Here is a 26,455-nt window from a genome sequence, read left to right as displayed (position 1 = left end):
CAGGTCCATGCTTGCAGAGGGCTTCAAGAGGTGCAGAAGGCATACACAGGGAACCCATCACCTTGTGGCCCCTGTTACGCTTTCTAGAAAATTCAATATATGATATGTTGTAAAAGAGAGGGAGGTTGAGGGTAACCTAGAAATTACTTATATGTAAGTCAGTATCTGCTTCTTACTTATATTTCATTGTGGTATGTTTAATGCTCTTGGACTCACCACCTGAAATTGCCAAAGACATGAAGATTTAAGTGTGGACGTTGCTATGATACTGGTTCTTTCTATATAGCATCCCCTTGATGTTTAGTGATTTTAAAACGGCGACAACCACACTAACAAAATGAACAAAATCAAATCCCGCCTAGATTAAGGGAAAGGAAAATGGATTCTACCTTCTATGAAAGGAGTGGCAACGTCTCAGCCCTGTAACAGGGCAGGTGGGAAGGGCAAGATTGTTGTGGCTATATTTGTATGCAATCTACCATACTTAGTGAGGCGCACTTTTAAAATTATATGTATTGGTCATTTCAGTTCTGCTCTTGGTGAATATTTTGTTCATTCTCTTTTTTTTTTTTTTCCTGTTGGTTGCTATATACCTAGGCTTTCTTATTGAAGTGAGAACTCTTATGGTTAATAGATATTAAACCTTTGGGATATATTACAAATTTCCTATATTAAGTTTAACATTGCTTATAATATTTTAACTACATAGAATTTTATTAATTTTATGCAATTGACTTTTCCTTTTATTTTCTTTATGTGTTGCCACATTCCAGAGTGACAAACATTCACATCTAAAACCTACTATTTTTATGATTGGTTTTCTAATTTTTGTCTTGTTTTTTATTTAAGACTTTAATCCTTTTGGAGTTTATTTTAAAATATGTTTTACTTCATTTTTTCCCCAAAGCCATTTGCCAATCCTTTCTCTATTGGTTTGATAAAACTCCCCATCACCTACAAAATTCCATACTTAGGCCTGTTTCAAGAACTTCTATTTTGTTCTACTGATTTGCCTGTCTATACCTGTGCCAGTGCTCTACTTTTTAATTGTGAACATTTTTTAAACCTTTTTCTCCTCTTACACTAATATTTCCTTCCTTCCTCCCTCCCCCTCTTCCTTCCTTCCTTCCTTCCTTTCTTCCTTTCTTTTGCTGCTCTTTCTTTTGCCTTTCTCTCTTTCTCTCTTCCTGTCTTCTTTTCTCTCTTTAACTCTCAAGTTCATAGCTAAATGTTCTATGGAGAATTTTTATTTTTTTGAATTAATAAAAAAATGGAGAGAAGTGAATTCTTTTTAACATTGAGGCATCCTCTACAAATATAGGATGTGCCTTTCATTTTATTAAAGCAATTTATGCCCTTATGTTGATAAAAAGCTAGAATTATCTATCTTTTAAACTTGGTTAATTTTAGCTATCCTTCAGTTTATTTGGGATTTTTCAGGAATTCTCTAATGCATTGCAAGTATTATTGATTGTCTCTTCATTTTTATAATAATTTAAAAATCTACTTTTCTTATCATATTACATGGTTTACAATACCAAGAAAAATTATTTTCTTGTTTTTTTCTTAGTCCTGCTCTTCTATGAAATAATCTGTTTGAAGATTATGTTGGAAAATATCTTTCTATTTCTAGTTTATCACAAATTTTTATCAAGTCAAATACTTTTATGCCATCAATCATATTATTTGTCAAATGAGGAAAATAGTATGATATATAGTTCACCATTATATTTGCAGCTTTAGTACATTTTTGGTACATATCAAGCAATTAATAAACATCTATTCAATGAATTAATTGAATTGTAGTGACTATCCCTGAGCATTCATGTCTAGGAATGTGTTCTTTTGTTTGTTTTGGATACTTAGAATTTGAACCAATAGGCAAAAGGTATGTGTTTTTTAATGATTGGCATATATAGCCAAATTGCCACCACAGAACTTTCATCGATTTATACTTCTATCAATTGGCATCTTTCAACAAATTTTAATGGACAGCCTACTACGTGACCAGCATTATTCTTGGTCATAGGGTTTTAGTAGAGACCATGGTGGTACCATGCTGTTCTTTCTTTATATCTTATTCTTCATAGTGGGCATTATCATTTGCAAGTATAATGGATAAAGCTGACAAAAACCAGTGTATCTATTTTTCTTTTGTTGCTTGTGCTGTAGTGTCATATCTAAGAACCTATTGCTTAACACAAGCCAGGAAGATTTACTTGCATGTCTGCTTCTAAGAAATTTATGTTTTTAAACACTCTTACATTTTGGTCTATGATCAATTTTGACTTAATTTATGTGCATTATGTGAGGTGAAGGTCTAAGTTTGTTCTGCATGTGGATTGCCAGTTATCCAAGGACTATTAGTTGAAAAGATTATTTTATACCATTGAATACATACATACATATATCCTTATGCCAGTAGCACAGCTTGGTAACTAGTAATTTTTGTAACTGGCAAATGTGAGTCCTCCAACTTCATTCTTCTTTTTTGAGAATATGTTTGGCTAATTTTGGTCCCTTGCATTTCTATATGAATTTTAGGGTCAGCCTGTCAATTTCTCCAAAAATCCAGCTGAAATTTTGATAGGGATTATGGAGAATCTGCTGTTTTAATAATAAATCTTCCCATCCCTGAACACAGGATGCCTTTCCACTTTTTTAGGTCTTCTTTAATTTCTATACACAATTGTTTGCAGTTTTCAGTGTACACTTTTTCATTTCTTTTATTAAATTTATTCCAAAGTAAATAACTATTTTTGATGCTATTGTAAATAGAATTGTTTCCTCAATTTCCCTTTTGGGTTGTTCATGACAAGTATATAAAAAACAATTGATTTTTGATATTGATCTTATAATCTGCAAACTTGTTGAACTCATTTGTTATTTCTAATAATTTGTTAGTGGATTCCTTAGCATTTTGTATATTCAAGAGCATGATATCTGCAAATAGAGACAATAGTGCTTCTTCCTTTACATTTGGATGCATTTTAATTCTTTGTAGAGTCTAATACCTAGAACTTCCAGTAAAACGTCAAATAAAACTGGTGAGTGGGTATCTTTGATTTGTTCCTGATCTAATGAGAAAAGCATGTATCTTTCACCTTTAAAGTAGATGTTACCAATGGTTTTTTTTCTTTTGATAGATTCCCCATATCAGGTTGAAGAAGTTCCCTTCTATTCCTAATTTGTTGAGTGTTTTTTCATGGAAGAGTATAGGATTTTGTCACTTTTTTTGTATACAAACTGATGTTTTTGTGATTTTTGTCCCTTACTCTATTAATATGATGCATTACATTGATTTTTATATGTTAAAGCAAACTTGCATTCCCTAGGATAATTCCTACTTGGTCATGGAATATAATCCATTTTCTGTATTGCTGGATTCAGTTTGTTAGTATTTTGTTGAGGGGTTTTGCTTCTTTATTCATAAGGGGTATTAGTCCATAGTTTTCTTTCCTTGAGTTGTTTTACCTGGTTCTGGTATCAGGATAATACTGGCTTCTTTGAGATAAGAAGTGTTCCCACCTCTTCTGTTTTCTTCTTTTGGAAAATTTGCTAAGGATTGTATTAATTCTTCTTTAAGTTGGCAAAATTTGTAAATGAATTCATCTGGTTCTGGGCTATTCTTTGGTTTTTATTTAATTACTAATTCAATCTCTTTGCATGTTATAGGTCTATTCAGATTTTCTATTTCTTCTTGAGTCAGCTTCAGTAGTTTGTCTTCCTAGGAGTTTGTCTGTATCATTTAATTTATCTAATTGGTTGCCACACAGTTGCACTTGATGTGTTCTTGTAATTCTTTTTATCTCTGCAAAAGAGTTGAAAATGATTTTATCTGTATTGTGTGTGTGTGTGTGTGTGTGTGTGTGTGTGTGTATGCAATGGTTGGGAAAGACAATATCAATTTTCAAAATATTAGCAATAATCTTTGCATTGTTTGAGGGTTTTTACATATATTTTCATATAATTTTGATTAAACACTTAATTTGTACATTAAAAAATAATCGTCCTTAGTTAAAAAATCATATTTTTTTTAAGAAGTAAGATATGCCATTCTTGTACTCCATTCCTGCATCTTGCATGGACCCAGAGGTACATATATACACAAACATATGAATTCATCAATAGGGAAAGTAAACTAATAAGTTTTGTTCCACAATTTATAGGTGTTTAAGTCTGGCAAGGCCAAGTTATATATTTTTTGAATAAGTCTACATTTTGATTATATATTTTAATACAATGGAAACACATTCTGTTTTTAATGTCATTCATTAACAAAGACATTTAAATTAAGAGTCACTGAAAATTAGAATAGGCTATATTCTAATTTTAAATCTGTTATATGAGTGGGAGAATACATATGCAATTTGTTATTTTCATTTCCTTGACTTCAATTTGCTGTTTAATGCTGTCATCAATTAAAAACTTGTAAATCTGCTTCTTAATATTTAGATTGTGGCTCTTCTAGGATTTTACAAATTGATTGTAGAATTAAAATAAATTATGCATGTATAGATATGTATTTATATATATACATACACAGATATGTGGAGTGCAGTATATTTTCTTAAAATTCTGAAACATCATACATTTGTTGGGTATTTTTAAGGAAGATTTACTTAGTGCATGGGAGTGTAATTCAGCCCAACAATCAGAAGAACATATAAAATCCTGCAAAGACAGCATACCCTATGAGAATTTGTGCCATAAATTTGTCCAGTGAGGCAGATTGATTATCTAGTTTCCAGTCAGTTCAAATGTCCTCCACTATATTTATAGCTAGCTGTAAGTTGTGTTTCTTTTGTTGTTGTTCTTGTGGAAATGTACATAGCCAGTGGGTGGTCTGTTGGTTGACCTGTGTAGCAGAAACATATGAAATCAGCAATAAAGGACTTGCTTTATTTGTAGGTGTAACCCTTCCTTTCCCACATTGCACCAGGATTGGGTAAAACCAAAAGTGCTGATGGGCAACTGAAGTTGTTTGTGGCATCCTTGGCTGGACTTGTTTGTTTATAATGTCATTTAAGCACCCCCTTTCCTTGTGGGCCACTCATGCATATTTTTGACCAATGTATAGAGGTGTGCCCATATATAGAGTTGTTCTTATGTGGTAGCCACATGTAGCTAATGATTAGGGCAGTCCAGAATATTACTATCATTACAGAAAGTTCTTTTGAACAGTGTTGGAATTGTTCTTTCCCTATTATTACATTTGCTTTTCCTGCTGGTATGGCTCAGGTTCTGCCCTGTGCAGAGGGTGTTTGTTCTGCTGTGGATCAGTTGTTCTGAAGCTCTTTGCTTCTCTTATCTGGGCTGTTCTGTATTTGCCCTGAAATTCTTGAATGTGAGGGAGAATTGTTCACCTTTCTTTTTCCCACAGCCAACCTTTGTGTGCCCTTTAAGGAACTGAACTCTTTGGGTAAACATTTAACAAAGGTTATTCTCGTGTTAAAGTCATTCTTAAAGGAAGCTAAGGACATGTCTGCTGGGGATTGAATCATGTTCCCCACAAAGGCATGTTCAGGTCCTAACTTCTGATCCTGTGGATGTGAACCCATTTGTAAATAGAACCTTTGAGGATGTTATTAGTTAAGGTGTGCCCAAACTGTATGAGGGTGGACCTTAACCTGATATGGTAGAAGTCCTTAGAAGAAAAGGAAATTGGAGACAGAAGGAGATGCCATGGGGAATAGCCAAAAGCTGGAAGTCAATGGAACTCGGAAGATAAAGGAGAAGACGCTGCCATATGACAGAAAAGTCAAAGAATCCCAAGATTGCTGAGCAGCCAGAAGATACCAACCCCAGCAGGAAACAAGCCTTCTAAGCCTCTGAAACTGAGCCATTAAATTCCTGTTGTTAAGCCAACCTATTTATGGTATTTGTGTTAGCAGCTGAGAAACTAATACAGTGTCCTTCAAGGATTAGAAGAGAGAACATTTGAGTGTCATTTACCTTTTTCTATTCATGAGCATTTCTGTTTACTGACCATGGCCTGAGGACTGATATTGTTTCTAGAATATCCTTTTCCAACTTGAGTTGGCCCTCTTTTGAAATATCTCTTTGAGATATTTCTCATCTGTGAAAGCACTTAGAATAGCACACAGCACACAACTTTCCAAGTTTTCTGTTTGAATTGGATATTTATTGGCTTCATAATGACAGGAATCATGTTCCTTTATGTGGATATGTCATGGAGTTTCTGTATAAAATATGTCACATTTACTTGTTGAGGGAATAAGAGGGATATGTGTGAAGAACTCATAGAAACTCCCAGTTTTGCATTCTGTGTGATTGAAAGGCTGCTTTAGGTAAAAATAATTTTATGTAAATTACATGTGACAGTATTAGTTCAGAGAAGACAAATTCAGCATGACTTCCCACATCCATACAATTGGTAATCAGAGAATAAAGAGATTGACCCTTGGCCCTGTGAATTCAGCACCCAATGTTTTAGAAAATGCGTGTGTTGACAAAGGGACAAAGGCTTCGTGATGAAAATGAAAGAGACAGTTAATGGCTGAGATAAGTACATTGATTTAGCTTGATGATAACTAACATCTTTTCCATCAACAATTGCAGCAATTATTCTTACATGAAGCCCACTGTCATGACATACCCCTATGTGAAACCTCTCTCACCACTCCCACCATCCCTGACCTTGGGACACAGCACTAGACCCAGGACTCAATTTATCCTGGCTAGGATCACTCTTTACCTCATTCATTCTCAGGAGTGGAGCCCTCTCTGAATAAATTATCTCCAGGAGCCTCATCCCTTTTAACTCTGAGCTCCCTCACACTTGCTTTTCCTTCCCTTCCCCACTTCCCCCTAGGATCCCTACACTTCCTTTAGACCTTGATCTTTTTCAGGATTTCCTTTTAGGAACTGGGCTGTCATGAGGGTACTATTTCTTTTATAGCCTTTTCCTGGGATCTGGGTCTGTCCTGAAGTGATGCATAGAGGCCTTGCTACCTAGGTTGATTTTCCCAGATGGTCATTATCTGTTAAAAGTGCTTGCTCCTTTGACCTTTGGACTATGTGAATTTACTACTCTACCCCTCCTAGAGCAGTTATCTCTAGTTAGCTCATAGCCTATCCTGTACCCTACTCATCTCATTTTCTGAGTGATGTCAATATCCACATGGAGGTCCATCCAGCACCTGGCCTCTTGATTCCTTTTTCCACTTACTTCTTCCTTGAATCACTTCAGCTTCTTCCACTGGGAACTTTTCTCTATCCAGCAAAGTCAGGTGAGGACTTTGTCTTGTCCTCAGAAGAGATTGGAGGGATGATCTTCAAAAATATTTAGAGAAGCACTGGTGTGTCAAAGCTGGTTTGGGAAACATCCTATTTCATATAATTTGACTTTAAAATGTTTGTCTATGTTATATGAAAAACACTTGAAAATGTAAGCTTAGAAGACAATAAATGATGTTAAATATATATGATAGGAAATGGTTTATATTAATCTCAAAATGAGGGAAAATAAAAGCACAGGAGCCAGAAGAGTAAAAAGAGATAGCAACAAGACAAAATATAACTAATTTCAGATAACTAAATAAAAAGAAATTCCAAGGGAAGTAAGATCAAGCAAAGTTTTTTCTTATAGGTCTGAAATACCAAAGTATTTGTACACAAAATAAATCTTTATGCAGTTTACTGTGTGACCTCTTATCTGCTGGTGCCACTGTGGAAATAGATTAGCATTGGAATGAGTTACTCTGTTTTCTCAAAAGAAATGAAATGTCCATTAAATAATAAATGCTGCTTCTGGTCAACAAAGGAGGCAGTGTAAGATGCTCCAGGGTTCCATTCCCCACAGAATCTGAATGACTAGCAAAAACTGGCAGAAACATCTTTCTCAGAACTCTGGAGTACAGTTAAAAGGTTGCAGTAACTGGCTGAGGGCTCATTCAAGAAAGCACATCTTTATGAAAAGGTGGTGGGGGCTTGTGGGGCTCTTGCCAATCCCTTTCCAAACCCCTCCCTGACTTGAGGCACATTATGTGGAGCCAGCCAGCAATCACATAGTGGGTCCCTGGCCCTATTCTCAAGGAAGAGAGTCACCTTTACATACTTACTTCAGTGCCTGTAAGTCAGTGCCATTGTACCACATGGCACCATGAAAGACTGAACCAGAAAACTTCTCTCTGGCTCACCCCCCAGAACTTGCCCAGCAGGCAGAAGCAGTTGCAGACAGCTAAAACAGTGTAAGAAACAATTAAGTTAAAGTGGCCTGGGGTTATTATCTGCTTTAAGATTTCCAATGGAGCACCCTGTAAGGGGAGAAAGTCTACTTCATAGTGAGTGGAGGAGGCATTCAAGTTCATGTAAACAGGGAAATTCCTAAGGACACAAGCAAGTACTAGCCTAGGACAAACCTTAGGCTCAGAAAAGATGGAGAGGATCCTGCATTTCACTTTCCCATCAGACTGATGTTACTGATAGAAGGGCTAAACTCTGAAGGAGAGTACCAGCCAACACAGAACCAAATTGGAAAGACTGTGGGAGGTGCTTTTTTGAGTGTGTGTGTGTCGATATCTTTGTTTTGTTAGCTCCTAGCACTAAAGGAAATCTGTTATATCAATAGCTGGATACAAAATTGTGGAAGAGACTACTCAGAGACTAATCCCAGAGTTAACACGTTAAAATGTTAAATGTACAGTATACAAAAAACATTACAAGGCAAGCAAAGAAACAGGAAATGAAGGCCCATCCAAAGGAACAAGATAAAAATCCAGAAACCATCAAGAAAGAATACCAGACATTAGACATACTGGCCAAAGACTTTAGAAAATGGTCCTAAATAAGCTCAAGGAGATAAAGGAAAACAAAGAGAAAGAACTGAAGGAAATTGGGAAGACAATGAATGAAAAATAATAGCATCTTGATAAAGCAATGGAAATTTTAAAAAGGAATAAAATAGAAATACTGGAGTTGAACAATATAATAACTGATATGAAAAGTTCCCTAGAGGGTTTCAATAGCAGATTGAAGCTGGCAGAATAAAGAATCAGTGAACTTGAAGAGAAGACAAATGAAATGATTCAAGCTGAGGAGCAGAAAGAATAAAAAGAATGAACAAAGTGAACAGAGCCTAAAAGACCTTGGGACACCATTAAAAGTACCAGTATATATATATATATATGTATTATGGGAGTCTCAGAAGAAGAAAGAAAGGGGCAGAAGAATATTCAAAGAAATAATGGCAGAAAACTTCCCAAATGTAATGAAAAATGTGAATATGCACATTCAAGAAGTTGAAGCAACCCCAAACAGGATAAACTCAATGAGAACCATGCTCAGACACATAGTGGTCAAACGGTCAAATGCAAAGGAAAAGGAGAGAGTTCTGAAAGCTGCAAGAGAAAAGCAATGTGTTATTTAAAAGAGAGTCCCAGTGAGATTCGGTATCACGTTCTCATCAGAAAACATGAAAGCAAGAAGTAGTGTGATGAAATGTTTAAAGTGCTGAAAGAAAGAAATTGTCAATCACAAATTTTATATCCTCCAAGACTGTCTTTCAAAAATGAGGGAGAGATTAAGAAATTCCCCTCTCTGAGCACTGGGGTGGCAGCCAGGCTCTCCTTGAATTCTGGGGCAGAGGCCCCATCATCAATGTGCATTGTTGGAGTGGCAACACTCTTTCTGAACAGTGGGACAGGAGTCTCATCCTCTCCAAAAACCTAGGCAGGCTTGCTCTTTACACACACATGGATGGGCCCACTCTCTGGGCCCAAGGAGATACCTTCTATCCAGAACTCAGCCTCCATGGTTCTGCCCTTGAAGTGAGTCTTCCTTTGATTTTTCTCTTTGCTGTCTCTTTTAATCCAGGCTGGCAGTGATTCTGTTCATGCAGTTATGCAAAAGTCATGTCAGCCTCGTGTGTAGTTCATAGGTGTCCAAACCATCAGATAATAGAGTCTTCCATAGATCTTTCCTGCTTAACTGCATTTCCAATCTTGATTTCCCCTGAAATGGCTGACTGGATCCATGTTCAGTTAAAACCTCACATGGAACATTATTCTCTGGAGACTTGCTTTCCAGAAGCTCAGAATTTTCCAAACCATCAATTTCTGGTTTCTTTCTGCCCAGGAGTTCAGTTCTCAGCTCATCCTTTTCCTCTTGCATTTTACTTTAATCTTCAAAGAGAAACAAAACTGCACATTCCACACTTAACTTGGAAAACTCCTCAGGTAAATATCCAAGTTCATCACTTTCAAATTCTTCCCTCCATCTAACATCAGATCTCAATTTTGCCAAGTTCTCTGCCACTGTAAAACAAGTACCTTCTTTCTTCCAGTTTCCAGTCACATTCATCATATCCTTCCATGGCCTCATTGGAAGTACTTTAGCAAGTATGTTTATACCAACAGTCTCTTCAAAGCAATCTAGGCTTTTTCTGTCAAGCACATCACAGTTCTCCCAGTCTCTACCCATTACCCAATTTGAAAGCCTTTTCCATATTTATGGTATTTTCAATGCCAGCACCCCACTCCCAGTACCAAAATCTGTTTTGGTTCCTGAGGCTGCTCAAGCAAATACCGTGCAATGGGTTGTGTTAAACAATGGAAACTTATTTGCTCACGATTTGATGGTTGGAAAGAGTCCAAATCAAGACATCATCAAGGTGATGCTTTCTTCCCAAAGACTGTAGCATTCTTGGACTAGCTTCTAGTGATCCTAAAGATCCTTAGCTTGTCACATGGCATGACACATGGTAATGTGTCTTGATCTCTCCCTTCTCTTCCCAGTTCCATTGATGTTCAGCTTCTTGTTTCCCGTGACTTTCTCTCTTTCCAGATCTGAATTTCATTCCACTTATAAAGGACTCCAGTAGTAGGATTAAGACCCATCCAGATTTGGCTGGTCCACACCTTGATTGAAATAACCTCAGTTACAATGTGTTCATACCCATGGGAATGGATTAGATTTAAGAGCATGTTTTTCTGGGATACATACAGCTACAAACCACCAAATAGCTAATAAATAAATAAATTCAGCAAAGTGGTGGTATACGAGATCAACACACAAAAATCAATAGTGTTTCTATACACTTGCAATGAACAATCTGAAGAAGAAATCAAGACAAAAATTCCATTTCCAATAGCAACTAAAAGAATCAAATATCTGAATAAATCTAACCGAGGATGCATAAGACTTATACATGGAAAACAAAAAAAAAAACATTGTTCTTAGAAATCAAAGAAAACCTACATAAATGGAAGGACATTATGTGTTTATGGATCGGGAGACTAAATATTGTTATGATGCCAGTTCTGCCCAAAGCAATTTACAGATTCAATGCAATTCCCAATGCCAATAACAATTCCAGCAGCCTTCTTTGCAGAAATGGAAAAACTAATCATCAAGTTAATATGGAAGGTTAAGGGGTTCTAAATATCCAAAACCACCCTGAAAAGGCAGAATGAAGTTGGAGGACTCATACTTCCTGAATTTTCAACTTATTATAAAGTTACAGTTACAAAAACAGCATGGTGCTGGCACAAGGACTGACAAATAGACCAATGGAATTAAATTGAGTGTTCTGAAATAAATCCTCACCAAACCTGTGCCAGTTTGAATATATTGTGTCCCCCAAATGCCATTATCTTTGATGTAATCTTGTGTGGGCAGACATTATCAGTGTTGATTAGATTGTAATTCTTTGAGTGTTTCTTTGGAATGTGCCCCACCTAACTGTGGGTGATGACTCTGACTGGATAATTTCCATGGAGGTGTTGCTCCGCCCATTCAGGGTGAGTCTAAGTGGATCAGTGGAGCCATATAAGTGAGCTTACATAACAGAAGGAATGCAGTGCAGCTGTGAGTGATGTTTTGAAGAGGAGCTACAGCCAAGAGGGACACTTTGAAGAAAGCACAGGAGCTACAGATGAGAGACAGTTTGAAGATGGCCGTTGAAAGCAGACTCTTGCTCTGGAGAGGCTGAGAGAGGACAAATATCCCAAGTGCAACTAAGAGTGACATTTTTGAGGAACTGCAGGCTAGAGGGGAATGTCCTGGGAGAAAGCCATTTTGAAACCAGAACTTTGGAGCAGACACCAGCCATGTGCCTTCTTAGCTAACAGAGGTTTTCCGGACACCATTGGCCATCCTCCAGTGAAGGTACCCGATTGCTGATGTGTTACCTTGGACACTTTATGGCCTTAAGACTGTAAGTGTGTAACCAAATAAACCCTGTTTTATAAAAGCCAATCCATTTCTGGTGTTTTGCATTCTGGCAGCATTAGCAAACTAGAACAACACCTTTGACCAATTGATGTTTGGCAAGGGTGCCAAGTCCACCCAGTGGAGAAAGAATAGTCTCTCAACAAATGGTGCTGGGAAAACTGAATACTCATATGCAAATGAATGAAGGTGGACCCCTACCTCACACCATATACAAAAATTAATTAAAAAGGAACCAAAGACCTAAATATATGAACCCTAAATATGAAACTCCTAGAAGAAATCTAAGGAAGCCATCTCTAAGAATTTGTTTTTAGCAATGGTTTCTTAGACTTTACTTCTAAATAATGAGCAAAAAAAGAAATAATAGATAAATGGTACTTCATCAAGATTGAAAAAAAAAACTTTGGGTCATCAAAGGACTCCATCATTTTAAGTAAAACAACTTACAGAATGGGAAGAAACTTTGGAAAGCACATATCTATAAGGGTTTAATACCCAGAATATATATAGAAAACCTACAAGTCCACAACATAAAGACAAACAATACAACTAAAGAATTGGGAAAAAAATTGAATGTACGTTTATCCCAAGAAGGCATGTAAATGGCCATTAAGCACATGAAAAGATGCTCAACGTCATTAGCCATTAGGGAGATGCAAATCAAAACCACAATGAGATACTACCTCATACCCACTAGTTGGCTACAATTCAAAAAATAGAAAATGACAAAATTTGGAAAGGATGTGGAGAAATGGGGATACTTACTTGTTCTTTGCTGGTGAGAATGTAAAATGGTACAGTTGCTGTGGAAAACAGTTTGGTGGATCCTCAGAAAATTATGTATAGAATTACCATGTGACCTGTTAATCCTATGACTAGGTAGATAACCAAAATAATTGAAAGCAGGAACTTATACAAATATTTGCACAACGATGTTCATTGTGGAATTGTCCACAATTGTCAAAAGATGGAAGCAACCCAAATGCCCATCAACAGATGAATGGATAAACAAATGTAGTATATACATATAATGGAATATTTTCAGCCATAAAAAGGAATGAATTTCTAATTCATGTGACATGGATAAACTATGAAGACATCATGTTGAGTGAAATAAGCCAGACAGAAAAGTACAAATATTGTATGATCTTACTGATAGGCAATAATTAGAATAAATAAATCCATCCCATCAGAAACTAGATTGCAGGTTCTCAGGGGCCAGGTTGGTGTAGGAAATGGAAAGTCAATGATTAATTGGTACAAAGTTTTTGTTTAGGGTGATCGAGAAGTTTTAGTAATGGATGTGGTGATTGTAGCACAACACTGTGAATGTAATTAACACCACTGAATTATAGTTTTGAATGTGGTTGAAAGGCAAAATTTCAGGTTGTATATATGTTACCAGAATAAATTTTTTTTTAAAAAAGACAACATAGGACTGTACAAAACAAACAGTGACCCTTAATGTAAGCTATAGAATATAGTTAATAGTATAATTTTAATAAAATTATTTTATCAGTTGTAACAAAGTTACCACAGTAATGCAAATTGTTAATAGGGAAAACTGCATGTGTGAGGAAGAGTATATGGGAGCACTGTATTTTCTGTATGATATTTCTGGATATGTACATCTCCTCTAATTAAAAAAACTTTGCTGTAGTAGATTATGATTTTATAATTATGGTATGAGAATAGTCTGTTTACAAAGGTTCTATGAAATGTGATGGAGTTTGTAGTGGTATGGCCAGCTAATGTTGAATGAAGTATAATGAGAACTGAAGTGTTTACTCTGGTAGAGCAATATGTATGACTGGAGATGAAAGTACTACCATTATATGATTTAGCGCTTCATTTTATTTCAAACTTTTCAGACTGTTAGCATGGGCTCTGTGAGTGTATCAAGACACTAGATATATGAATCTCTGAAACAATCAGTGCTTGTGGTCATGGTCTTAGAGATGATGTATGTCAGCAGTAGCATTTTTCCCTTCCCCATACTTGTAACATTTCCCCTTTTTGCCCGTTTTCTTCCTCCCAGCCCTAGGCTTTTACTAAGTAACCATGGAGCAACAATTACAGGTTACAGGGTTAATACTTTTCAATTTATTTTAGACATAAATAATGTTAGGTTTTAATTAACAAAGTAAGACAAAGTGAATGGCCCATTAAAACAAGTAAGTTTTGATTGCTTTTAATTTTTTATAATATAACCTGAAATGCAGTAAGAATTTGCTGATATTTATGTAAATATTTTAGAATTGATATTACTTCATTTCCATTTTTAGCTTTTATATTTTGATTTTTAAAATTTTAAAATTATATAATTTTATAGAGTTTATACTTTATAGAATTTATAATTTAATTTCTAAATTTGAGATTTGGGACTGCAGCTGCTTCTGAATCATGCAACCACCCTTTCTTCAATTTTCAATTGACAAGCTCAGAGTGAGGGAGAAAATTATCGGTTAGAATTGAGGATTTAGATCATTTCATTTTTCTGATGAGCTGTTTGTCACATATGAATCTATCTGAAAGATAGGAGAATAATAGGTAGGAAGAATAACTAAACTGTTTAATCTCACTAAACAGAATACTCTCATATGAAAACGCATATTCACCCCTATTATAATACAGAGTTTCTTAATCATCTTGCTTGAATGGGCTCTTTTATTTTTTTATTTCTCTAGCACCTTGAAATCATCGAACAGTTAGTGCCTAGCAACCACTAATTGTCCTTTCCTTTTGTTTTGATGTGGGCCCCAAACAGCAAGATTGAGTTTTTTTTTCTTCTACTTGCTGTGATCTTCCTGTATTTACATCAAGACTGAGCCACAGATTCTTCATTAAAAAATGAGAGATTAGCACTATATGATTGCTAATGTTTTGTACAGCTCCAAGCTTTCGTTTTTCTATGACTCACCTGACTAGGTACCTATATTGTAGTCCATTTTGGATTTGGAAATCAGGTGTATACAAATCAGAACTAAACAATTAGATTTAACTTTCATTTTTAAAACTGACATACGTATAGTAAAATTATCTCTTCCTGGTATATGGATATTGACAAATGCATATAGCTTTGTTACCAATACCACAATCAATATAGAGAACAGTTCTATCACCATCACCTCTGTTTTAATTTCCTAGACTGTTCAAAGCAATACCATGAAGTGGGTTGGCTTGAACGATGGGAATTTATTCACTTATGGCTGAGGCTGGGAAAATGTCCAGATCAAGGCATCATCAACATGATGCTTTCTTCCTAAAGACTGGTTGCAAGTGATCCTTGACTCCTCTGCCACATGGCCAGGCACATGGTGGTGTTTTCTGGTCTCCCCCTTCTCTTCTAGGTTCCATTTATTTCGGCTTTTTGCTCCCCTGGCCTTTTCTTTCTCTCTCTGTACTCATTCCATTTGTAAAGGACTCCAGTAATAGGATTAAGTCCCATCCTGAATGAGATGGGTCACACCTTATCTGAAGTTGCCTCATTAGGAGGCAACAATTGGTTTACACCAGCAGGAATGGATATAAGAACTTTTATTTCTGGGGTACATATAGCTTGAAACCACCACAACCCCCCCATTTTTTTATACCTATTTGTAGTCAACCTCTCCCCTACCTCCAGCCCCTGAAAAGCACTGATCTATCATTTTGCCTTTTCCAGAATGTCATGTAAATAAAATGAAAAGGTGTGCAGCTTTTCCAGTTTTGCTTCTCTCATTTAGCAAAATGCATTTGAGATTCATGCTTACTATTGCCTATAAAAATAGTTTATTCCTTTTTATTGTTGAGTAGTATTCTGTTGTATGGATTTACCAAATTTTGTTATCCATACACCAGTTGGAAGGTAATTGGATTGTTTTCAGTTTTTGGCAATTATGAATAACACCACTATAAACATTTTCATAATATTTTTGTTTGTTCATTTTCTTGGGTAAATTCACTTTGCTGGTCCCTATGCTAAGTATACATTTAACTTTTGAAGAAACTGGCAAACTTTTTTCAAAGGGGCTGCACAATTTTGCAGTCCCACTAGCACTCTATAAATGTATTAGGTACTCATATCTTCATCTTTTCCAGGATTTGGTACTGTCATTTTTGTTTAAGCCTTGTTGTGATAGGTGTGATGTGGTATCACTTGTGTTTTCAATTTGCATTTCCCTAATGCTTAATGTTGAGCATCTTTTCATGTGCTAGTGTGTCATTTGTATTTATTCTTTTCTGAAGTGTCTTTACAAATATTTTTCTAATTTTATTATTAGATAGTTTGCTTTTTATTGAGATGTGAGTGTATTGTATGCATTTCAGATACAATTTTTTTTCCTCAGCAATGTGTCTGTGGCTTGGAATTTTATTCATTGTATTCTCTTAATATCTTTCACAGACCAAAGGTTTTAATTTGGGTAAAGTCCAATTTAATATTTTTTTCTTTTATAGAAGGCACTTTTGGTGGTGCATCTAAGAAATCTTTCCTTAACCCAGGAACACACAATTTTCACCTACATTTTATACTAGGAATTCTGTAGTTTAACAGTTTTTATTTAGATCTTTGGTCTATTTTGAGTTAATAGGAATTAGCTTTTCTAATTAATTAATTTTAATTTCCTTTTCTTGCTTTTTTAGAATTAATTTTGGACACATGACAAATAAACCAAATCTGGTTTTGAAAAAAAAATGTAGTTTCAATGTCACTAGAGAATTTTCTTTTGGAAAACATTAAAAAATTCTTAGTTTGCTAAGTTGTTAACATTGCTTATTTCTAATAGTGAAAACAACCATAGATATGATAAGTTTTTTTCCCCCTCAGGTGGCAGCACATGACTTTAACTTTGAAGTTCGAGTTAATTTCATTGAGGCTTCAAAACTTTACATTCAATCGTGTTTGTCAGGTTCTTCATTTCCAAAGACAAAACCTCTTATTCCTCCGTGTTATGTTCAAGCTACTGGTATGTAATATGGAACATCGTTTTTGATGTATATAGCACAAAGATATAAACTTAAGCAGTTAAAATTTTAAAAATTGGAATACATTTTTTAAGAAATAGAAATATTAGAAAATAAAATTATGATATGCTTCCTTTGTGTGTCATTTAAATTGTGAGCTTGTGAGATTGAACTTGGGTCAGTAGCACAGGTATAATCTTAGGTGTGTGACTCTTGCTAAAAAAAATAGCACAGAATTAAAAACAAAAGGTAATTTAGTACTTTACTTATTGTGTCAGCCATTAAATTATTAAAATAAAGTACATTTAATATAAAATGAAATGATGAAATTTTAATTAAAAAAAAGTGTTTTTCTCCAAAGTGATGGCTTACTAATGGACGAAGTTCTTATTAAATAGGAATTAATACATTTAAATTTGAATCATTTGTTGATTATTTATATCTACTTACTTTCTCCAGATATTCAAGGATAAATGGATGCACTCTGCAAAGAATACTTTTGCCATGCTTTGACTTTGCTTTTTATCATACATGCTTAAGTATTTTTCATGAAAAGTTAAGTAGTCTACTCTACACGAGGTTTTGTTTTTATACTTCTGATATTAAGTTAAATTTTCATTAATAATAAAATAGTAATGAGCATGATAGCAGTTAGTAATTGCATTTGGCACCTAGTGTGAGAGACCTCACCACAGTAGCATATACAAGATAGAGATTTATTTCATTCTCATGTAATATCTAGAGTTAGGAATTCCACAGCTGGTATGGAGGCTCCATGAAGTAAGTTTTTTCCCTTGTTTTAAGATATATTTTTGAGAAAAAAGGTAATCATTGTCTAATTTATTTTTCTCTATTAGGTTGATTATCTCTCGTGTAAAATGAAATAAAATTTACTTATTTGACAATTATAAATTAATATATCATCATTAAGGAAAACTGGAAAATGTAGAAACAGAAAAAATCATCTTGGATGTCAATATTTAGAGTAAACAATTCTTAATATTTTCATTCTTACATTTTTTATTCTATATGTTGCTTTTATAAATTATTTTTAATATAGTTCAGGTCTTACTGCTTCAAGATGAAACCAATAGATTTGAGTGAGCTCTTGATTTGTTTTATTTTTTCATATTTGCTGTGATTGCATTTCATGATTTGTTTCTTTCCTTTAGTTTTATTTATTTTTTGATAGACATTTTTAATAGTTTTGTGGTTAAATATAGCTGTCTTTTCTTCTGTGATTTCTAACATTGCTTTAGAGATTAGAATTTCTTGCTCCGAAATGTAGTCCACAAACATGTAATCCAGTGTTGTTCCGTTTCTCCAGAAAATGATTCTCCAATATTCTGTCTTTGGTAGAATATAACTTATTTGTTTAAATGAAATTGGACTCTCTAAATGGTGAAGTAATATGCAAAAATAAAGTTTTGGTTTTAAGGATATAACCAGTCTGCTCCTTTCATTGATTATTTTCCAATTTCAGATTTGCAAATGTGAAGGGCATTTTGTCTCACTTTCTGAATATGTATTCTAACATTTTAGGATTTCTAGGGTCCTTAGGATTTTATGATTTCTAGTATTCTTTTCTAAGATTTCTATTTTGACATGTGTGGGGGGGTGACACAGTGATGAACTCCATCTCCACCTCCCTCCTATTCCACGTGCCCTCACCCCCTCCCGACAAAGTATCCATTATTCCAGTGGTATAATTAAAGCACATCTAAGATATATGATTTTTTAAGGATCTAAATTCATTATTTCTATGTACTTCATATATTCTTAAAAGATTGTGTAACTGCATTTCATTAATAATTGCATATGTCTCGGATGTTTCAAAGAGTATTTATTTTTTCAGCATACAGTAATATCTGCTCCAATGTAGTATGTATTTTCAGAGATACCCCAATCTTTATTCTCCATATAATACCCTTATTACTTTCTTGTTTCATATATGAAACTTTATCTGATATGCCACCTGTATATTTTCCCTTTCTTCCTGTCCATTTTCCTTCTATATTTCTGTTTATTTCTATACTTCTGAGTTAGTCAAACTAAAATTCTGTAGACAGGGTGATTAGTGTTAGAATATCTAGTGTGGAGAAAAACTTAACTATGTTTATTTTTTCTCAGCTCAGTACTCAGTGTTTTTTAAACTGTTAGCATCTCAAGGGTAATTTCCTATTTTAACTGCAAATAATTACTAAGGAAAAACTCCACAAATTTGAAATGCTGTAGATGTGATAAACCAAGATCATCCAGAAATGATTTAAAAATAATTTTATTTTTCTTTGGGAATACGAAAATAGATACAAACATCTTATTTTACTTTTCGTGTTGAAAAGTATACTAGGAAGTGTCTGTGAATTTATATCATTAATAGTTTACCAGTATATTTACATTCCTCTTATAGTATTGCAAGCGCCATTGAGATTATCCAGTACTGAGTTTATTTTTGAAATTCCTTTACAAGATTTGGATCTTGATAAAAATGTCACAAAAACTCAGGTATGTAAAGAGAAATGATGCATTTTAAAACTGTTTTTGTTATCATAATTTTAGTTTATTGCATTGATTATTTTAAAGCATGTGTGGTTCAGACTACTCCCTGTGTGGTAGATTGAATTCTGTACCCCAATTTGCACATGTTTTCAACCTTAATCTGTATCCCTGTGGGTAAGAACCCTTTATAAATAGGACCTTCTGAAGATGTTATTTTTAGTTAAAATATATCACATTTATAGTTAGATAGATTCTCTAGTAGTTGGCAGAATTCTTGTTCCATTTAGCACAAATTTAACAATTTGAAGAGAAATTAATCATAGGTTTTTTTAGTTTGTCTAAGACAAATTTCTATGAAAAATACCACACAATAGGATTTATAAATACCACATGGGGATAAACTGGCTCACAGTTTTGAGGTTAGGAAAAGTCCAGAACTGAGGCTTCAGCAAAGTGATGCTTTCTCCTCAAATTCTGTAACATTCTGGTGCTAGCTGCCAGTGATTTTTGAGGTTACTTGACTTGTATCTCTGCCTTGCATCACATGGTGATGTCCTTCTTTCCTCTCCTTTCTTTTCATGTACCATACCAGTTTCCATCTTCTCCTTCTTCCAGGTAACTGCTGACTTCTAGTTTCTCTCTGTGGCCTTCTCTGACCCTGGCTTCTGTTTTCTTTCTCTTTATAAACCCTACAGTAACCCAGATTAAATCCGAACCTGCTACAGCTGACCACACCTTAACATAGGCAAAAATCTATATAACAAGTATGTGTCAAATATAATTTTTAAATAATACAAGTACCTATAAAGGTATTTATTTTATACAAACATACATATGCATGTAATTAAGAGACAGTATGTTTTGAGCGAGCTATGGGAACTTTATTAAAGAACCAAATGGAAATTCAATAATTGAAAAAGAAGATAAATGAAACAAAAATTTCGTTGCATGTACTTAACATCATATTGTTCACTGAAGAAGAAAATATCACTGTACTTGAATACAGATTAATAGAAATCTTTCAAAATGAAGCAGAAAAAAATTATGGGTAAAAAATGAAAACATTTGTGATCTATGGAATAATTTTGAGCTGCTTAATATATGTGTAATTGGAGTCTTGAAAGGAAAGGAGAGAAAGATTTGGGGAAACACAAAGAAATAAAGCCTGAAAACTTCCGATATTTGATGTAAACATCCACTCACAGCACCAAGTAGCTTAAGAAGTTCCATGTAAGATAAATACAAATAAATACCCCTGCCACAGAATATGAATATCAAATTCCTAAATATGAGTGACATAGACAAAAACTTACAAGCAGCCAGAGGAAAAAATGTCACTTTTATTACAGAGGGACAATGATAAGAATTACAAGTGACATCCCAGTAGAAACAATGCTATCTGTAATGTGGCAGGATAATGGTTTGAATATTAAAGAAAAAAAACATCAATTTTTATTTGTATATACAGTAAAAAGCACCCTCCCCCATTTATACAGAACCTGTGAGTTTGGGATTGCTGGGAATTGAGTCATAATGAAATCCAGAAGAATTTCTACATAAGCGTTTCTGGTAAATTATGTAAAGATATCTCCAAAGGAAAGAACTTAATTTCCAGGGTTCTAATACACTGTTGTCAGTTTTAATTCTCATTCTAAATAAATATTGATTTTGGTACATAAAAAAGTTCCTGGAAGATAAAGCAGTTGTATCTTCTATTGCTTAGAATAAAAGGAAGAGACAGTCAAATTGAGTGGAGTCATGGAGATGTGAGGGGTTCTTCTGGGGAAGATGGTGGAGTAGGGAGCTGCGGTACTCAATCCTCCTCCAAAAATAGCTGGTGGAAAAGTAGAAACTATTTGAAACAACTGTTCTGAGGCTCCAGAGGTCAGGGGAGCATTGTATAGCATTCAAGGAAGAGTGCAGCAAAGAGGCTGAGAAAATGTGGTAAAAAACTGTCAGAAAAGCACTCAGTGGTAACTGCCAGTGTCCATCCCCCATTCTTGAGGCAAACCACCTTGGGGTAGGTTCCTGGCTGGCTGGCTGCTATGGATGGAGAGGGATGTGGAAGCCCTCTTCTGTAAAAACAGGGAGGACAAGGCCAAGTGTTAATCACGGCTTTTGATCAGTAAATTGGGATGGCTGGATCATGGGTTTGAGCTGCTGTTTTACCCACCCTGGACAGGCATTGCCTGGTCATTGTTTCAACCCTGCCCTGACTGAATTGAAGGCAGTGAACTGCAAGGGAGAAAGTTTAGTTAAGAGTGCTAGCTTCTGGGCAGGCCAGGAAACTGCAGCTTCAGGGAGCCTTCAAAAAGGACTTTTTTGTGTGTCTTCCCTGAGCCTTTCCCCAGGGCTCCTTGGAACTGGTGTGCACCTCCTTTGTGGATCCCTGGCCATGTTTTGGCTGGGAAATACTGACTTGGGAAGTCCTTTCTGGGGTGACCTCCTCCCAGTATTTGCCCTCCACCAAAAGCAACTAGAGGCAAGTAAAGAAAAGTAACAAAACAAGCAAACAGACAAACAAACATACAAACAAAACAACAGAGGCAAAACAAAAGCAAACAGATCAGAATTTCTAGAGAATGAACAGAGGAAAGAAAGTTTTCCACTGGGGGTGAAACAATGGAATAAACATTGCAATCTTAAAAATTATACCACATACTCAGGGCAAGAATTCTATGAAGAAGAGCTGAAAAAATCCAATCAGTTAAACACAGGCAATTCTAAAGTTCTAGAATAAGTTGAAGCAATAGTCAAAGGAGAGCCTTAACACAAAGACAATCAACAATATAACCTCAGGCAAGATAGAGAAACTGACCTTCAGAGCAAACTCATCAAGATAATCTGATGCTTCGACACCAGCAAAAAATTACAAGCCATACTAAGAAACAGCAATATATGGCCCAGACAAAGGAACAAAAGTTTCAGAAGACACACAGAATTTGGAACAACTAATCAAAATAGCTCAAACAAATCTCCTAAATCAATTCTAGGTGATGAAGGAAAATGTGGCAAAGACATAAAGGATATTAAGAAGACACTGGGTGTGATTGTGAAGACCTTGTGGATCACACCCCTTTATCTAGTGGATGGATGAGTAGAAAAATGGGGATAAAAACTAAAGGACAAATGGGGTGAGATGGGGGAATGATTTGAGTGTTCTTTTTTCACTTTTATTTTTTATTCTTGTTCTGATTCTTTCTGATGTAAGGAAGATGTTCAGAGATAGATTGTGGTGATGAACGCATAACTATGTTATCATACTGTGGACAGTGGATTGTATACCATGGATGATTGTATGGTGTGTGAATGTATTTCAAGAAAACTGAATTTAATAAAAAAAAAAGACACTGGGTGAGCATATAGAAGAATTTGAAAGTATGAAAAGAAACAGAAATTATGGGAATGAAAGGCACAATAGAAGAGATTAAAAATACACTGGAGTCATGCAACAACAGATCTGAACAGGCAGAAAAAAATGATCAGCAAATTAGAAGATTTGAAAAGTATGGAAAAATTGAGCAGGGACTCAGAGAATTGAATGACAGTGTGTAGCACATGAACATATGCTACACATGGGTGTTTCACAAAGAAGAGAAAGGAAAAGTAGCAGAAAGAATATTTGAGGAAAAAATGACTGAAAATTTCCCAACTATTATGAAAGACATAAATACAAATGTTGAAGAAGCACAGTGTACTCCAAACACAATAAATCCTAATAGACCTAGACCCAAGACACACACTAATCAGAATGTCAAATACCAAAGATAAAGAGAGAATCCTAAAAGCAGCAAGAGAATAGCGATTCATTACATACAAGGGAAGTACAATAAGGCGAAGTGCCTATTTCTCATCAGAAACCATGGAAGCAAGAATGCAGTGGTATGGTGTGTTTAAGGTACTGAAAGAGAAAAATTCCCAACAAAGAATTCTTTATCTGGCAAAACTGTCCTTCAAAAATCAGGGAGAGTTTAAAATATTCACAGATAAACAAAAACTGAGAGAGTCTGTCAACAGGAGACCATCCCTACAAGAAATACAGGGATTTCTATAGGCCATCAGGATAATTCAGGAGAGAGAGGCTTGTAGGAGAGTGCAGAAATGAAGATTCCATAGATTTAACTAAAATGGTAAAAAGAGAGACAAATATATGACATGTAAAAACCAAAGAATAAAGCAGTTGAAATAAGAACTGCCTTTACAGTAGTAACATTGAATGTCAACGGTTTAAAATCCCCAATCAAAAACACAAATTGGCAGAATGGATAAAAAAGTATGCTCTATCTGTATGCTGTATACAAGAGACACACCTTAGACCCAATGACACGAATAGATTGAAAGTGAAAGGATAAAAAAAGGTAATCCATGCAAATAGTAACCAAAATAGAGCAGGGGTACCTATGCTAATATTGGGCAAAATAGACTTTAAGTCAAAAGTTGTAATGAGAGACAAAGAATGACACTAATATTAATAAAATGGACAATCCACCAAGAAGCAATAACAATCATAAGTATTTCTGTTCCTAACCAGGGTGTCCCAGAATGCATGAGGCAAGCACTGACAGCACTGAAGGGAGAAGTAGATATCTCTACAATAATAGTTGGAGACTTCAATACACTGCTCTCATCAATGGATAGAACATCAACACAGAGGATCAATAAGGAAACAAATAACTTGAATAACACGATAAATGAACTAGACCTAACAGAACTTTGCAACCTAAAGCACCAGAATATACATTCTTCTTCTCAAATGCTTGTGGAACATTCTCCAGGATAGTCCACATGCTGGGCCACAAAACAAGTCTCAATAATTGTAAAATGATTGAAGTTATAGGAAGCACTTTCTCTGACCATAATGGAAAGGAGCTGGAAATTATAACAGGCAGAGAACTGGAATGTTCATACATATATGGAGATTAAAGAAGACACTCTTAAACAATCAGTAGGTCAAAGAAGAAATTGCAAGAGAAATCAGTAAATATTTGGAGACAAATAAAAACAAGAACACAATATAACAAAACTTATGGGATGCAGCGAAGACAGTGCTAAGAGGGAAATTTATAACCCTCATCACCTCCATTAAAAAAGAAAAATGAACTAAAATCAAAGACCTAACCACTCACCTGGCAGAAGTAGAAAAGTAACAGTCAGCAAATCCCAAAGCAAGCAAAAGGAAAGAAATAATAATAATAACGATAACAATAAATGAGATTGAGAATCAAAAACAGAGAAAATTAAGAAAACCAAAAGTTGGTTCTTTGAGAGGACCAATAAACAAAACCCTTAGCTAGACTGACAAAAGAAAATAAAGGGAGAAGACGCAAATAAAATCAGAAATGAGAGGGGTACATTACTACTGACCAAGAAGAAATAAAAAGGATCATACAAGTATACCATGAAGAACTGTATGCAAACAAATTAGACAATTTAGATGAAATGGACAAATACTAGAAATACTCAAACAACTTACACTGAATTTAGAAGAAATAGAAGACCTCAACAGACCAATTATAAGAGATTGAATCAGACATAAAAAATTTCCCAACAAAGAAAAGCCCAGGACCAGATGGCTTCACAGATGAAATCTACAAATTTGAAGAATTAGTACCGATCCAGCTCAGACTCTTCCAAAAAATTGAAGAGAAGGGAAGACTACCTAATTCTATGAAGTCATTATCACCCTAATACCAAAGCCAGATAAAAATGCTACAAAAAAAAGAAAATTACACACTAATTTCTCTAATGAATATATAAGTAAAAATCCTCAACAAAATACTTGCAAATCGAATACGACATCAGACTAAAAGAACTATACACCATGATCAAGTGGGTTTTATCCAAGGTATGCAAGGATAGCTCAAACAAGAAAATCAATTAATATAATACAACACATTAATAAATCAAAGGGGAAAAACCACATGAGCATTACAATTGATGCAAAAAAAGCATTTGACAAATTCCTGCATCCTTTCTTGATAAAAATACTTCAAAAGGTAGGAATAGAGGGAAACTTCCTCAACATGATGAAGGGTATATATGAAAAATCCACAGCTAACATTGTACTGAATGGTGAAAGACTGAAAACTTTCCCTCTAAGATGGGGAACAAGACAAGGATGCCCACTTCACCACTGTTATTCAACATTGTGCTACAATATTTAGCCAGAACATTTGGGCAAGAAAATGAAATAAAAGTAATCCAAATAGGAAAGGAAGAAGTAAAACTTTCATTATTTGCAGATGACATGATATTATATATAGAAAACTCCAAATAATTTAATCAAAACTTCTAGAGCTAATAAATGATTCAGCAATATGACGGGATACAAGATCAACATGTAAAAATCAGTAGTGTTCCTATACAATAGAACTGAGCAATTTAAGTAAAAAATTAGGAAAAAAATTCCATTTACAACAAACTTAACCAAGTTTGTAAAGGACTTGTACACAGAAAACATTTCTTAATGAAATCAAAGAAGACTTAAATAAATGGAAGGACATTCTGTGTTTATGGATTGTAAGATTAAATATCACTAAGATGTCAATTCTTCCCAAACTGAGTTACAGATTCTATGTAGTACCAATCAAAATTCCAAAAGCCTACTTTGCAAAATTGGGAAAGCCAATTATCAAATTTATTTGGAAGACTAGGGGGCCCTACATAGCCACAAACATCTTGAAAGAGAAGAACCAAGTTGGAGGACTCACACTTCCTGACTTTAAAGCATATTGCAAAGCTACAGTGATCAAAAGAGCTTGGTACTGGCATAAAGCTAGAGATATTGAACAATGGAATCAAATTGAGAGTTTATAAA

The 26,455-nt window shown here is 34.9% G+C and overlaps 1 protein-coding gene across 3 annotated transcripts in view; it reads left to right on the top strand.

Moving 5' to 3' along the window:
* The window catches only part of CFAP47 (cilia and flagella associated protein 47), a 455,597-nt gene that overhangs the window by 79,335 nt on the left and 349,807 nt on the right, over positions 1-26,455 (top strand). Inside the window, exons 22-23 of one of the 3 annotated variants that reach the window (XM_037824716.1) lie at positions 17,003-17,141; positions 19,550-19,644. In XM_037824716.1, the coding sequence (XP_037680644.1) occupies positions 17,003-17,141; positions 19,550-19,644 (234 nt within the window). Of the gene's footprint in view, positions 1-17,002; positions 17,142-17,598; positions 17,909-19,549; positions 19,645-26,455 lie in introns of those variants that run through there. The other 2 variants (XM_037824715.1, XR_005215040.1) reach the window with 2 other exon arrangements.

Source organism: Choloepus didactylus, assembly GCF_015220235.1.
Source record: "Choloepus didactylus isolate mChoDid1 chromosome Y unlocalized genomic scaffold, mChoDid1.pri SUPER_Y_unloc1, whole genome shotgun sequence".
Lineage (NCBI taxonomy): Eukaryota > Metazoa > Chordata > Mammalia > Pilosa > Megalonychidae > Choloepus > Choloepus didactylus.
This window is presented reverse-complemented; position numbering and strand designations above follow the sequence as displayed.